The 13,185-nt window shown below is 40.2% G+C and overlaps 1 protein-coding gene across 8 annotated transcripts in view; it reads right to left on the bottom strand.

Moving 5' to 3' along the window:
- Positions 1–13,185, bottom strand: part of LOC108719816 (sodium channel protein type 5 subunit alpha) — a 239,232-nt gene that overhangs the window by 53,260 nt on the left and 172,787 nt on the right. For 6 of the 8 annotated variants that reach the window (XM_041567343.1, XM_041567342.1, XM_041567345.1 and 3 more), the window contains exon 18: positions 5,358–5,478. In XM_041567343.1, coding sequence (XP_041423277.1) covers positions 5,358–5,478 — 121 coding nt within the window. The remainder of the gene's footprint in view (positions 1–5,357; positions 5,479–13,185) is intronic. The other 2 variants (XM_041567344.1, XM_041567348.1) reach the window with 1 other exon arrangement.

Raw genomic sequence — 13,185 nt, 5'->3', positions numbered from 1 at the left:
CTTTTTAACATTGAGTTGCAGGATGCTCATTGGTATGTGAAACACAAAGGAGTAGATTTACTAGTGGCAGTTGCAAAATGACAGTCCGCAGGGACATCGCCAATTTACTAGCAAAAGCGCTCAACACTAGTGAAGTATTGCGCCCTTTGTCATACAAATTTATGCGACATCATATACTGTATGCCAAAAAGTCATAAAAGAAGACAATGCTGGCATTTTTTTTCATATTTTAATATGGGATTATGTTTAAGGAGCAGATTTATCAAGGATCAAATTTAAAATTCGAATTTGAAATTCCAATTTTTGAGTTGTTTTATGATCAAAACTGTCAAATTTGGAGTTGTTCAAATTCGATTCGAGTTTTTCAAAAGATTCTAAATTCCAAATTGCTGTTTAAATCAATGGGAGAGGTCCAGGGATTAATTCGGAGTTGTTTTGCAGCCTTTCTGACATTCCAGTTTTTTTGGGAGAAAAGACTCAAATCAAGTTTTTGAAATTCGTATCGAAATTGAATCAAATTCGATTCAAATTTGATTCAAATCCGATTCAAGGTTTCGGGGTCGATCTTATTCGCCCGAGTTTAAAAAATGTGTTGTTTTATGATCAAAACTGTCAAATTTGGAGTTGTTCAAATTCGATTCGAGTTTTTCAAAAAATTCTAAATTCCAAATTGCTGTTTAAATCAATGGGAGAGGTCCAGGGATTAATTCGGAGTTGTTTTGCAGCCTTTCTGACATTCCAGTTTTTTTGGGAGAAAAGACTCAAATCAAGTTTTTGAAATTCGCATCGAAATTGAATCAAATTCGATTCAAATTTAATTCAAATCCTATTCGAGGTTTTGTGTCGATCTTATTCGCCAGAGTTTAAAAAATGTGTTGTTTTATGATCAAAACTGTCAAATTTGGAGTTGTTCAAATTCGATTCGAGTTTTTCAAAAAATTCTAAATTCCAAATTGCTGTTTAAATCAATGGGAGAGGTCCAGGGATTAATTCGGAGTTGTTTTGCAGCCTTTCTGACATTCCAGTTTTTTTGGGAGAAAAGACTCAAATCAAGTTTTTGAAATTCGCATCGAAATTGAATCAAATTCGATTCAAATTTAATTCAAATCCGATTCAAGGTTTCGGGTCGATCTTATTCGCCCGAGTTTAAAAAATGTGTTGTTTTATGATCAAAACTGTCAAATTTGGAGTTGTTCAAATTCTATTTGAGTTTTTCAAAAGATTCTAAATTCCAAATTGCTGTTTAAGTCAATGGGAGAGGTCCAGGGATTAATTCGGAGTTGTTTTGCAGCCTTTCTGACACTCCAGTTTGACATTCGAAAAGACTCGAATCAAGTTTTTTAAAATTCGCTTCGATTCAAATTTGATTCAAATCCGATTCGAGGTTTCAGGTCGATCTTATTCGCCCGAGTTTAAAAAATGTGATTTTTATTTTAAATTTTGATCGAATTTCGAGTTTTAAAAAACTCCCATGAATTCGAAATTCAGATGTTACAGATTGCTCCATCTGGTGCATAATTCCATATGACGTCTATAACATACTTTATCTAGATAGTATCCTGGAAAAATTGTACTGCTTGACTTTTTAACATTGAGTTGCAGGATTCTCATTGGTATGTGAAACACAAAGATCTACTAGTGGCAGTCGCTAAAGAGTCACATTTTTTAAACAAGTCAGAGGCTCTATTTGTCCTTTAACCCAGACCTGAAGCTATGCGTCCCTTAACAGCTATTTTCCATGTACTGAATATCATTTTAGTGAGTGAGGAAAATTGCATTAGTGTCTGATGCATGTGTTTCCATTACCCGCATTTAAGCGCCACCGAATGATCTTATTACAGCCCAGCCCAAAATGGAAGTGGCGCCAAAACACTATCAACCTGATTAGTAACGACCCTGTTGCCTTTTATGTGTAAGAGGGGAGGGGGGAATGGTTAAAAAGCTCCTACGTTTCAGCCGCATAGTTATATTGGTTATTTGTATATTCTATGTATATTCTATGTATATTCTATGTATATTCTATGCTGCTATCTATGCTTCCACCAGGCACATTGTAGCATAAATAAGGGCCCCACAAGCTGATCCCCAGAAGCTTATCACATTGTACACGGCCAGTGTTCCCAGGCTTATCAGCCATTAGAATTGCAGGAGAGAATGTTAACAGGTCGCTTGAGCTTATTGCGTCTACGGCACTTATCTGCCCGCTGAAGTGCATCGGTGAAACGCACAGCCGCCAACAGCCCTGACAGCTTCCGTGTTAATGTGGAGACATGTTTGATACTGGAAATGGAAAAACAGACATTGTTGCTTCTCGACAGGGGAAAGTAAAGGTTCCAAGTAAAAAAATATTTGGGCTGCACGAACTTCAACCTGACATTGGTTACGTTTTCATAATATTAGCAGTTTTACACTGCCAGTATTGTGAATTTGTAACAGGAGTCTCCCCCGCTGTTCTGCCATTGTGACAGGCAGCACTGATAGAACTGAGTCAAGAAGCATCAGGAGACACCTCCTGCCTTTGTCACTTAAAGGAACTGTAACATCAAAAACATTTTTTTTAAAGTAATAAAAATATGATGCAGTATTGCCTTTCATTAGTAAAACTGCTGTGTTTGCTTCAGAAACACTACTATAGTTTATATAAACAAGCTGCTGTGTAGCCATGGGGGCAGCCATTCAAGCACAGGATACACAGTAGATAACAGATAAGTACTACTATAGTTTATATAAACAAGCTGCTGTGTAGCCATGGGGGCAGCCATTCAAGCACAGGATACACAGTAGATAACAGATAAGTACTACTATAGTTTATATAAACAAGCTGCTGTGTAGCCATGGGGGCAGCCATTCAAGCACAGGATACACAGTAGATAACAGATAAGTACTACTATAGTTTATATAAACAAGCTGCTGTGTAGCCATGGGGGGCAGCAATTCAAGCACAGGATACACAGTAGATAACAGATAAGTACTACTATAGTTTATATAAACAAGCTGCTGTGTAGCCGTGGGGGCAGCCATTCAAGCACAGGATACACAGTAGATAACAGATAAGTACTACTATAGTTTATATAAACAAGCTGCTGTGTAGCCATGGGGGCAGCCATTCAAGCACAGGATACACAGTAGATAACAGATAAGTACTACTATAGTTTATATAAACAAGCTGCTGTGTAGCCATGGGGGCAGCCATTCAAGCACAGGATACACAGTAGATAACAGATAAGTACTACTATAGTTTATATAAACAAGCTGCTGTGTAGCCATGGGGGCAGCAATTCAAGCACAGGATACACAGTAGATAACAGATAAGTACTACTATAGTTTATATGAACAAGCTGCTGTGTAGCCATGGGGCAGCCATTCAAGCACAGGATACACAGTAGATAACAGATAAGTACTACTATAGTTTATATAAACAAGCTGCTGTGTAGCCATGGGGGCAGCCATTCAAGCACAGGATACACAGTAGATAACAGATAAGTACTACTATAGTTTATATAAACAAGCTGCTGTGTAGCCATGGGGGCAGCCATTCAAGCACAGGATACACAGTAGATAACAGATAAGTACTACTATAGTTTATATAAACAAGCTGCTGTGTAGCCACTACTATTTTGAAGGCTTCATTTCAGGTTTATCTCCTGCCTGAGATACGGCTGGAATCGCTTTTTCAACTCAACTTAATATGTAAATGGCGAATATAACAAAGTTTTCTTATATCTGTAACTTTCATAATATATTGCCCTTCACAAACATTTGACATCAGATAGGGGCTTGAACAAAAATAGCCCAAAAACCACTGTGTTAGGATAAGGCCACACGAGGAGATTCGGGGAGATTTTGTCGCCTGGCGACTAATCGCCTCGTCTTTTGAGCGACTATCTCCCCGAATCTCCTCGTGTGGACTTGCCCTAAAGGCTCAGAACCCTACATATTTACTTAGGACTACTTCTGTCCAATTCTAAGCCATAAAGCAAGACAGGAGTGCTGCTTTTTAAGTTAAAGGAAGAAGCCTCAACCATTTTATTAGGCTTATATATAATTCACAATTTAAAAAAAAAAATTATTCCGTAAAAAGTTTTTTTATTCCAAAACTTAAGGAGAGCAGCATGTTCCTAGAAGCTAGCTGGGAGTTAAAGTCCTAGAGCATGTTTTGAACTGAATCTTGGCATGTCCCAGCTTCTACAAAAAAACAGTATAAATGCAACGTTTGTGTGCTCTTTACTGTATCTGACAGGTAATACAGGTGAGAGTAGATGAAAGAGAGCAATGTTTACTTTCTAACATTAAAAGGAAACAGCAGAGGGCGCTGCAGGATACAGATCAGTACTGGGTATCTGTTTATGCTGATAATTGCAACCTCTGAGAAGAGAAAGGAAATTGTAGCAAGAGGCCTCTCATTTATTGGGCTTTAAGGCTAGACAAATGAAATGTGCATTTTAGACTCTGTGATATTGGTGGGTTGACTGACAAGGCAAATCAGAAGAAGAGGATTCTGGGAATACACATCAGTCCACACTGAGGGGCACATTTACCTAGGGTCGAATATCGAGGGTTAATTAACCCTCGATATTCGACCGTCGAAGTTAAATCCTTCGACTTCGAATACCGAAGTCGAAGGATTTACCACATTTCCTACGATCGAACGATCGAAGGAATAATCGTTTAAATCCTTCTAATCGAACGATTCGAAGGATATTCCTTCGATCAAGAAATTGTTAGGAAGCCTATGGGGACCTTCCCCATAGGCTAACATTGGCCTCGGTAGGTTTTAGGTGGCAAACTAGGGGGTCGAAGAATTTTTTAAAGAGACAGTACTTCGACTAACGAATGGTCGAATAGCCAAACGATTTTTAGTTCGAATCGTTCGATTCAAAGTCGAAGGTCGAAGTAGCCCATTCGATGGTCGAAGTAGCCATATTTGACCATTCGAAATTCAAACTATTTTTCCTCTTCACTCGAACTAAGTAAATGGGCCCCTGAATGTCATCAGTGTCGGGATTAATGGTCTGGTCAGGTTTGAGCACTCTGTAATGTTGTAGAACTGCACTGAACACTATCACCCCATAAAAAATCAATGGGGCTCATTTATCAAAACTGGGGAAATTTGCCCACGGGCAGTTACCCATAGCAACCAATCAGTGATAAGCTTTTTTTAAAACTAGCTGCAAGTAGAAAAATGAATGCAACAATTGCAATCGCCATAGGTTACTGCCCATGGACAAATTTGTCCCGTGTTGATAAGTGACCCCCAATGTGTTTGACTGCTACGTGTCTACAACTCCTAGGAACGACGTGCTGGAAGGCAGAAGAGGACAAAGACATTCAATAAGAAGGTTTATGAGTTGGATTACCTTCAGTGAAGCACTCTTCTGGATCCGCTAATTCCTCTGCCGATTCTGAAAGTTGCTCAATTAGCTCCCTGGATTTTCTCAGGTCCACTGTACTGCATTGCGATATACTGTCACCCTGCTTCTGCCAACAGAAAATACAAAGAAAGGTCAAATGCACGACTTTCCAAACTAAAAAAAAAACAGAGGTTCAGCAACTGATCCAGTTCTAGTCACCCTGAGCAATCAGCAAGGAATATTTAGTTACCGGTTTGCCGTATTGAAGAATCCATCGACTTGGTTGCTATGGGTTACTAGATCTGGAGCAAACGTCTTGTCTTTTATGATACTGTCGACTTTTTTGGGCATACAGTGGAACCCTGATTTTAAGTTTTCCTGCATTTAACATTTTTTATTTGTGGTCCCACCAATTTATAATACATTTCAATGGGTTCATCTCCCTGATTATAAATAATGTTGTCTTGTTGTTCCAAAAAATTGCTCTTTGTCATGTGTGAATGTTATTATTAGGGAAATAAAGAGGTTTAACATACTAACCAGATGTATATTTTGCCATGGTTCTGCCTGTAAATAGTAAGTTCCAATGAGTCTGCCCCTTTTACAGTCCTGCACCAATCACTTATTGCTTTAGGTTGTGTATGTGACTGATAGAGAGTCTTGCCCCCCATAGTAACGCTGCAATGTTTAACCCTGGTTATTACAGTAAATATTGCATCTCAAAGTAAAACTAACTCCTGTGCTTGTATCCTTTCAGTACTTGAAGAAATCATTCCATTAACAAATTTCCCTGATTTTACATTTGCCTGGATTTTACACAATTTTTTCCTAGTCCCATTAAAACATAAAATGGGAGTTCTACTGTATTTATCTAAGGGTGAAAAGAGAGTTCTGAGTTCCTGATAGTCATGTGACTGCCTCCTATTTATAAAATAATTTATCCAGACGGACAGTGTTTTAGGCCAGAGGTCCCAAGAATGCTCTGTAACATTATCACCCAGACAAGATCAATACTTCTCTGTCTGGAAGAGATTTCCATCCATTACCCATTGCAGCCGCCATCCTTCTCCCTTTATCCAGGACACTTCCCAATTCCATGGTGAACAGAACATGGGAAAAGGGTGGCAAGCTGTGGCAAGATCAGAGACTAATGGGGTCTGGCGGAATTGGGCATAGCATCAGGGCATTAGTGCAGCACCCAGTTTATCCTCAAACCTCCAAATGGTTGGTCCAGAATCTCAAACCCCAAAAGGTGGGGTGCACAGCAAAAGGTTGGCAGAGATTTGGGCAGATTAAGGGCATGCTGGGTATAAGAGGACATGTCAGGGTGAACAGGGTAAGTGGTACCTGGGTCATTTTCAGTTTTGGACAGGGACACCAGGGGCCCACCTAAAAAACCTTAGACCAGGAGCCCCCTCTCAGTACTTTTATTACTTCATCTCCTCACTCAACCTCTAGTCTCCTAGTCTCTTTTCTTTACATACTATAATCTATTATTCCATCTATTTAGCCTCTTTGTTCTCACAGAAATAGGGAATTGACCATGAAATAGGCCAAATGTTAAGCAGCATGAGGGCCCACCGGGAGTTTTCCTGGTATCCCTGTGGACCAGTCCAACACTGGTCATTTTCATGAGGTGCTCAGGTACAGGGTTTACAAGAGAATATTACTCTAACTTAGACCGGGCAGGGCTATACTACATATTTCAATTAAAAATCGGGAGTCCATATAGTTATTCAGCCAGGCCCAAGGGACTCGCCCCAGTTCCAAAAGGCAATCAACTACAGAAAAGTCTATATCAAAAACCAAGGCCTCTTCAAGTAAAAAAATATTAATTTATTGTTATTCACATTAAAACAGTATCTAGTACATACTACCCCACATATCCCACCTTACGCGTTTCGCACCCCTTATGACTAAGCGCCGGAGGGTGCGAAACGCGTAAGGTGGGATATGTGGGGTAGTATGTACTAGATACTGTTTTAATGTGAATAACAATAAATTAATATCTTTTTACTTGAAGAGGCCTTGGGACTTATATCGTTTTTGATATAGACTTTTCTGTAGGGCTATACTACACCTACAATGACATTCACATTAGCTACATAAGAGACAAGACAGGTAAATGGATATGTATTGATATGCATCGTAGGCACAACAAGGGGGAGCAATGAAGTGCACATGGTAGAGTCCTTCATAAAAACATGTACCCCAGGGGATGAGGGTAGAATTTTGGCTGTGGGTATAGGTGCAGGTCTTCGGGTCGCGGGTCTGCGGGTTGTGGGTCGGGTTGTGGGTATCATCTAACTTTCTTATCTTATGTTATATTGTCTATATTTTACTCCTTTTAAAATTTTACAACATTTTTGATGATTCTTCTGGTTTGCAGCAACAGCACTTCCTGTTTAATGGTGGTCGGCGGGTTGTGGATCGAGTTGCGGATAAGGCAGTTGCGGGTCGGGTAGCGGATCAAAGTGGCTAAATATGCGGCTTGCGGTTCAGGTCGCGGGCAGCGTGTTTGGTTTCGGGTCCGGGTCTCATAAATTGGTTCCACGCTGGACTCCAGCACAAGGCACTTTTTTTGCATTATTTCCCTTTATGATGATGATTTTTTACAGTTGGGTAGAAATGTTAGGGGTGCATGATAAAAGATCCCCTAGACATATCTGAGTTTCATCACAGCAGTGAAAGATGCCGCACTGTTTCATTAACTCTGCTTTGCGTTGCCAAGTAAACCATTAAGTTCGACTTCTGGCCTTCCGCAGCCTCTCTACAAATGTATCCAAAGGAAGGCAAACAAAGCTTGCAGATATCCTCTGTACGCCTTTATTGTAATATGTTTGCACAATATGACTAATAAAATAAATGCACTCTGTTAGATGTATTTAATATCAGCACATGGAAGGGTCATTAGTCATTCTGCACCCTCACATCACAATTCCCCCGGCCTATGAAGCCCATTCCAGGTTTCATTAAGTCAACCGCAGTTTCTAACAGGGAAGAGTAGTATTTAAATGATCTGTTAATGTCACTCCTGGTGTTCTGGGCCTTAAAAACAGGTCGCCCTGACCTATAAATATCATATGGCCACTTTATCCTTAATGACTGAGATGCAAAAATGTATTTTATGCGCTGACTCAAAAGTGAAAGCTCAGAGATGTAGCACAAAGGCGCTGCACGCTGAATAACACAGACATTTAAAGCAGAAGGCTTCCAGTAAATATAGGAAATACAAGACTGTACAAGAATGTAGTCAACAGAACCAGTTTAGTTACAACCCAAAACCATTCCACAAACAGCCAAGGGTACTCACACGCAGACAGCCCATGCCACCTGGAACAATTAGGGGGTCCCTCTTTCTGGGCTCTTCCCATTCTAACTTGCTGAGAGCATGTTAAAGGGATATTACCATGGGAGTTTTTTTTTTTTTTCAAAATGCATCAGTTAATAGTGCTGCTCCAGTAGAATTCTGTACTGAAATCCATTTCTTAAAAGAGCAAAGAGATTTTTTTTTATTTAATTCAGAAATTTGATATGGGGCTAGACATATTGTCAGTTTCCCAGCTGCCCCCAGTCATGTGACTAGGGCTCTGATAAACTTCAGTCACTCTTTACTGCTGTACTGCAAGTTGTAGAGATATCAACCCCTTCCTTTACCCCCAGCAGCCTAACATTAGAACAATGGGAAGGTAACCAGATAGCAGCTCCCTATTGCCCATTTCCTAACCTTCTTTCCATCACTGCCTGTCCTGACCTAATGATTTGTCATGTGTTCTGTCGTAGCCTTTGCCTAGAAATGGTCCCCACATATGTCTTTCAAAATGTAGTTTGTCACACATTAGTGTGACTTCATGTTCTGGCCATATGCCATGACTCCCCTTGAACACAGAGACATTTCTGGCAGGGAATGCTTCAGATACCTATGACTTCAGTAGGGTCATGTTCTGACGCTCCGGTAAGTCTGACCATGAAAGAGACTGTGGTGTTTATACAAATGGCCTGTAGGCTACCCAAAACATAACAGAGACACAGTAGGGAATGCCAACATCTTCATACAACTGAATGTTCCTTCCCTCAAACGTTATCAGAGGAACTTGGCACCACAAAGTTCTTGATTCTACTGGGTGATTTAGGACGACATGGAAAGCTTCCCAGCATCCTCAGCAGGCGTGAAACCGTAGGTTATAATGCCATTTTGCCATTTGAGATACAACAAAATAGTTTGGCAAAAAAAAGCATTTTTTTGTGGAAAAAAAGAAAAAATGTATTGATTATAGATTTATATTTATAGATTAAAAATCAAGAAAAAAAAATCATTTTGTCTCCGTACATTTCTATTGTCCTAGTTGCAGTAGTTCAGTGTGTTGTGGCTGCTGCTATTTGTACTCGGCAATGTGTTTAAAGGTGACAGAGGAAGTAGGGATTACATGGCTTTACTCTGACACTTAATATTAGAAGAGGAATGTTCCACAGCTTTCAACGCTTGTTTCCAAGGGGTGGTCGGCACGGGCAATGCCTGAATGCATATTTGTGTCTGAGGCTGATTTTTTTAAATATATTTGCATACACAGACAGTACACAAGGGTCTACTTAGTACTGAGCTTGGCTGGAGAAGAAGAAATTGCAAAGGACAGTTCTACATTCAAGAGCGTACCTTTAAAGGAGAAGGAAAGGCTTGGGGCACTTGGGGGTGCCAAATGTTAGGTGTTTGTATTGACTTACCTGAAACCTTGGGCCGGTGCTCCTATCAGCAGAAAACGTCACCGGCCCGGGGTTATACCAGTGAGCACCACGGAGCGATCCTCTTCTGGCTTCTTCTTTCGTCAAATTTCCCAGACACATGCGCAGTTGAATGAAATAGCGACTTTTTAGTTAAAGTTCGGCTTTTCACTCTACTGTGCATGTGCAGCCACGCGAAGACAGAGGAAGACGGAAAAGGATCGCTCCGTAGTGCTCACTGGTATAACCCCGGGCCGGTGCAGTTTTCTACTGATAGGAGCACCGGCCGGGAGTTTCAGGTAAGTCAATACAATCACTTGGGGGTGTCTAACATTTGGCACCCCGAAGTGCACCAAGCCGTTCCTTCTCCTTTAAGTGTCTAGCACATTTTTGAATGGTAATAGATGAATGGAATAACGTATTTTTAAACAATATTTGATTCTTTATGCTTTGCATTATATCCTTGTTGTGTTTTATAGAATATAATATACTCTGTTGTATAAAACATAGAATGTAACTTCTATTGCAAATATAGGGATATATGAATTCACTGAGTAGCTCCTCTACATGCCTTTATGTGGTCACAGATTTCCTCAGTGACTTCTAATATCCTTATCATTTACAGTAGGGGGTACATTATCCCTTATAATACATGAGTGATACTCAGAGTTCCCTGTATAACTCAGCCTGCAGCCTTGTGCCTTTATATGGTCACAGAACAACCCCTCAGTGACTTCTAATATCCTTATCATTTACAGTAGGGGGTACATTATCCCTTATAATACATGAGTGATACTCAGAGTTCCCTGTATAACTCAGCCTGCAGCCTTGTGCGTTTATATGGTCACAGAACAACCCCTCAGTGATTTCTAATATCCTTATCATTTACAGTAGGGGGTACATTATCCCTTATAATACATGAGTGATACTCAGAGTTCCCTGTATAACTCAGCCTGCAGCCTTGTGTCTTTATATGGTCACAGAACAACCCCTCAGTGACTTCTAATATCCTTATCATTTACAGTAGGGGGTACATTATCCCTTATAATACATGAGTGATACTCAGAGTTCCCTGTATAACTCAGCCTGCAGCCTTGTGCCTTTATATGGTCACAGAACAACCCCTCAGTGATTTCTAATATCCTTATCATTTACAGTAGGGGGTACATTATCCCTTATAATACATGAGTGATACTCAGAGTTCCCTGTATAACTCAGCCTGCAGCCTTATGCCTTTATATGGTTACAGAACTCTCAGTGATTTCTAATATCCTTATAACTCATAGGTGGGGATTTATTTTGAACATGCGCTTATACATGCATACACTGAAATATTTCAACACGGTGTCCTGGTATCTGTCTAGGTATGTATCTACCTGTCCGTCACTATCCATCAAAGTAAACATTAACCCATGAAATGCAGCAGCAGCCTTTCTACAGGTACAATTCAGCAGTATAACAAGTGCATTGTCATGTCTTGTTTCAAGTTACAAGGCACGTATTAAGCTGGAAAGGTTTAATAAGAAAGGAAAGAGATGAAATTCAGAGATAAGTACAGCAAGGCTGAAAGAGAATTATGCTGTGAAAGAAGCCAATATATCTTGTAAAATGTTAAACCACCAAGCCAAAAATATCTGAGTTTAGATGTGAAATAAATGTATTCATGGAGTGTTGTAGGTGCAGTTCTTCCACAGGTTCCAACACAGCTTGTATCTGCCTGTATATACTGTATACACCCCCAGAAAGTGTCCCAGTGCTGACACAATAGACCCTCTATCAGCACATACTACATAGGAGAAGCCCCGCCTCTTCTGTTTAAGACACTGAAGGTAGAGTTGTTAAACTACAGCTCCCAACACCATACCTCCCAACATTTTGAAAATAGATATAGGGACAAAATTACCATGTTCATTTTACAAATTTTTCTGTGTTGTTACAGTTTTGCTAATAAGGTGAGTTGCCCTTTAAACTGCAAGTCAGTTTCCCCAAGAGACCTGCTTATTTTAAATTGTTACACTTGTTTCTTTGCTTATCTTAAATTGTTACTGTTCTGGGCTCTCTGCCAAAAGCACAATAAGTTAGAAACTTTGTATGTTTTTCTGGCTGTTCAGAGCTGGAGATCAAAGAGAAAGTCGGGCCATTTCAGTAACAATCAGGGACAGTCCAGTGAAAAACTGGACAATTGGGAGGTATGCAATACCCCTTACAGTCTTTAGTTGTTTGAGCATGAGTTGTACTTCAACAACAATTAAAGGGCTGTAGTTTGGGCAACACTGCTATGAATTGTTACTCTACTGCACTGTCTTCTCTTACTGCTGCTTTGCTCTAATTGGTAGAAAATACTCACTTATTAATAGGACATAGTTTCTTTAAATTCTACTAGTGGCCGTAATATGCTTCCTATTTTCAGGACGCTGCCTTGGCTGGTACCTGGTACGACTGATTTATTATGGTGGATTAGTGACCAGCTTTGTTGCAGCCACAATAATATCCTTCTGTGGTGTGACGCTCATTCTGTTTCATGAGTCTCACTCTGTCAGACATTGGGACAGTTAAATAAGAAATAGGGTGTGAGCCCCTTATATAGTGGGAAACTGAAGGCCCCTCTGCCAGGGTATTGGCCTTGTTGTACAAGAGAGGCTGCAGAAGATCACTGTCTGTATCATAGTAATAGTAAAAGTTCCCTTTAAATAGTAGAGCATGAGTATGTGTGTAAATATATATGGATATAGGATATAGGAGATATATATATATATAGTGTATTTATTAGGCACTGCACTAAAATATCTCCTGTTGGAGGACTACTCCCAGGGGAACAGACTGGTAAAACTAACAGTGAAGTTTCCCTTTGAAGTTCTAACTAGTGGATCCCCCATGGCAGACTTTGCACCCTGATGTGATGAAATCCTAATGAAATACAGAATATGAGTGACATGGAGAAGTAGGTGATGGAAGGGGACCTATCATCGCTGTCAGAAGCCATCAGCCATGCACTCGCGTCCTACAGCAACATCTGTCATGGGGAAGATAGGGAAGTGTTGGCACGAGGGGGGAAAGGTGACCCGTGCAAATAGCTATCAGGCAAGGTACATGGAAGGAACCCTAGGCAACATGT

The sequence above is a fragment of the Xenopus laevis genome, chromosome 6S, assembly GCF_017654675.1.
Source record: "Xenopus laevis strain J_2021 chromosome 6S, Xenopus_laevis_v10.1, whole genome shotgun sequence".
NCBI lineage: Eukaryota > Metazoa > Chordata > Amphibia > Anura > Pipidae > Xenopus > Xenopus laevis.
The sequence above is the reverse complement of the archived record's forward strand: the minus strand, read 5'-3'. Positions and strand labels throughout refer to the sequence as shown.